We start from the raw sequence: 2,110 nt of genomic DNA, 5'->3' as shown, positions 1-2,110 counted from the left end.
GACCGCGCCCACGGCAACTGCCACGACGACATCTTCTCACGCGTGATCGGTGATGCGCTGCACGCGGGGCTGCGCGGCAAGGAGGAGCCGCGCGAGATCTTCAGCGCCGTCATCCCGCCGGTCACGCTCAACGGCACAGCTGGCACGCGCGGCAAGAACGGCATCGTGCCGGCGTGGGCGCCTGCACTGCAAGCTGCGCGAGTCCCGCACGGCGCGCTGCACGGGCACACGAGGCCAGGCGCATCCGTCTGTCCGGTGGCGCGGCACGACAGTGCAGCGCGGGCCCGAGCAGCCGCCGGCGGAGCACCTTCTCGAGGGCAAGACCATCCACCGCGGCGGGCCTCACTACATGAGCGCTCGGGCGCGCGACGATGGCCAGGGCGGCGCTGTCGCCGACAGGGCGAACCTTGTCCAGCGCGACTACGAGGCGCGGGCGGCGGCGCTCGATGCCAAGCCGCACGTGCAGGCATGGAACAACGGCTCGAGGGACGCCGTTTCCTCCGTGCTGCGCTCGTTTGGCACCGTGCGCAGCCTCGTTGTCGGGGCCTACGCGGAGGCGTCGGACGACCTGCACCAGCTGTTCGACTGTGTGGTGGATTCGGCATCCAAGCAGCACTGGAGGCGGATCGGCGCGCGTAGCGCGAAGGAGGCGCGGTCCTACTTCGCTACGACGTTGCGGCGGGCGTGGGGCGTGCACTTTGCGCGCGAGTTCGCGCGGCACCGCATCCGACGCGTGGTGTTCGTGGGGGCCCCGCGGCGACAGCCGGGCAGGCCTCTCGCGACGGCCGATGGCGACTGGCCGGCGCTGTCGGCGGGCGAGTTTGCGGCGCACGCGCTGCGCGTAGGCGGCGCGTGGGCGGGTGGCCCGCCCGGCCGTCGGTGAGCACCGGACGCGAGGGTCGGTCGGTCGGCTCCTAACTCGCTGCATATAGTAGCGATGAGCTCACTAGCTAGAGCTCACACTGATAGAGGCCGTCATCGCATTCGCCCTGGGACCCAGCGCTGACTTCTGACTGTCGTTGCGGTCTATCCCTTTCTCGACTGTCTGAGCTTGTGCGTCTTGGGTCCGTGGTTGTGTTTTTGTGTGAAGTCCCCCCCCATCCCCAGGGCCTCCAGGGCTCGCACCTCAACCTCTCACAGGCCAGCGCACAGCGCCATAGGAGGTATTTTCTTCTCAATAACAAGGCTGTGAACGGACCCGGGAGGGTGGGTTACGCCTGCCCCGGGCGCTGTCTGCCTGGGCACCCCCGAGTGAGGCGCTATGTGCAAGGCGCTGATTCTCTCGCTCCTGCCGGCTGTCGCCAGCGGCGCCTCGTACACCTCCACGCTCATAGGCACATCGTGGCGCGTCCGGCTCGACATCGGGCTCGAGCGAGGGTCGTGGATGCCGAAGAACATCAAAGGCTGGGGTGGGTCGGGCGCGAGGGTGGTTGTGTCGGCGCTGGTGGACTTCGAGGCCGAGCTCGCAAATGAGGCAGAGGAACTCGTGGGACCACGCAGTCAGACGCGCGTGCTCAACGCGAGAGGTGGCGGCAAGATAGTGACGTTTGACGGCGAGCAGGCGGTTGACTTCACATCAGGCGGGTGGTGCGTGCAGCGGCCGCTTGGCGCGCAAGCAGGCTCGGACGAGGGCCTCCTGCGCTTCTGGCTCGACTGCCCGAGCGGCTGCGCCAGAGGCGACGTGGTTGTGCCGCAGGGCGAGCGCATCTTCTTCTCCACCGGCGTCTGGGACGACGCGCAGGGGGTGCGGCAGCTCTGCGAGAAGAAGGCAATGACTGAAGAGCGGCTGCGTGGCGGCGAGGCTGGCGATTCGGCAGGGAAGGATGAAGACCGCTCCAGCTCGGGCTTTGCGCTCTCGCTTCCCGGGGCCGCTTTCCGCCGCCAGGTCGCACAGCAGGAGGCGCTGACTGCGCTGAGAAGCCGGCGCGCCTACTACGAGAGCTGGGCTGGGCTGGAGGAGGGTTGGGAGGCGATCCCGGCAAAGCAGGGCTCGCTCTCGCTCAAGCGACAGAGCGGCATCGGGCTGCTCGGCCGCGCCATCGGCACAGAGTACCACATCCTCGGAACCTTTGGGGCGGAGAGGGTGTTGCGCAGTCGTCCGAGCTAAAGC

General features: G+C 68.4%; 1 protein-coding gene across 1 annotated transcript; it reads left to right on the top strand.

Annotated features, from left to right (window-relative positions):
- Positions 1 to 1,261: 1,261 nt before the first annotated feature.
- EMIHUDRAFT_254118 (hypothetical protein) lies at positions 1,262 to 2,085 on the top strand (the record flags this gene model as incomplete). The annotated part of the gene is made up of 1 exon (XM_005780619.1): positions 1,262 to 2,085. A coding segment is annotated over one exon (824 nt), but the record flags the coding sequence as incomplete, so codon positions are not given.
- Positions 2,086 to 2,110: the final 25 nt, after the last annotated feature.

The sequence above is a fragment of the Emiliania huxleyi genome (assembly GCF_000372725.1).
Source record: "Emiliania huxleyi CCMP1516 chromosome Unknown EMIHUscaffold_2109, whole genome shotgun sequence".
NCBI lineage: Eukaryota > Haptophyta > Isochrysidales > Noelaerhabdaceae > Emiliania > Emiliania huxleyi.
This window is presented reverse-complemented; position numbering and strand designations above follow the sequence as displayed.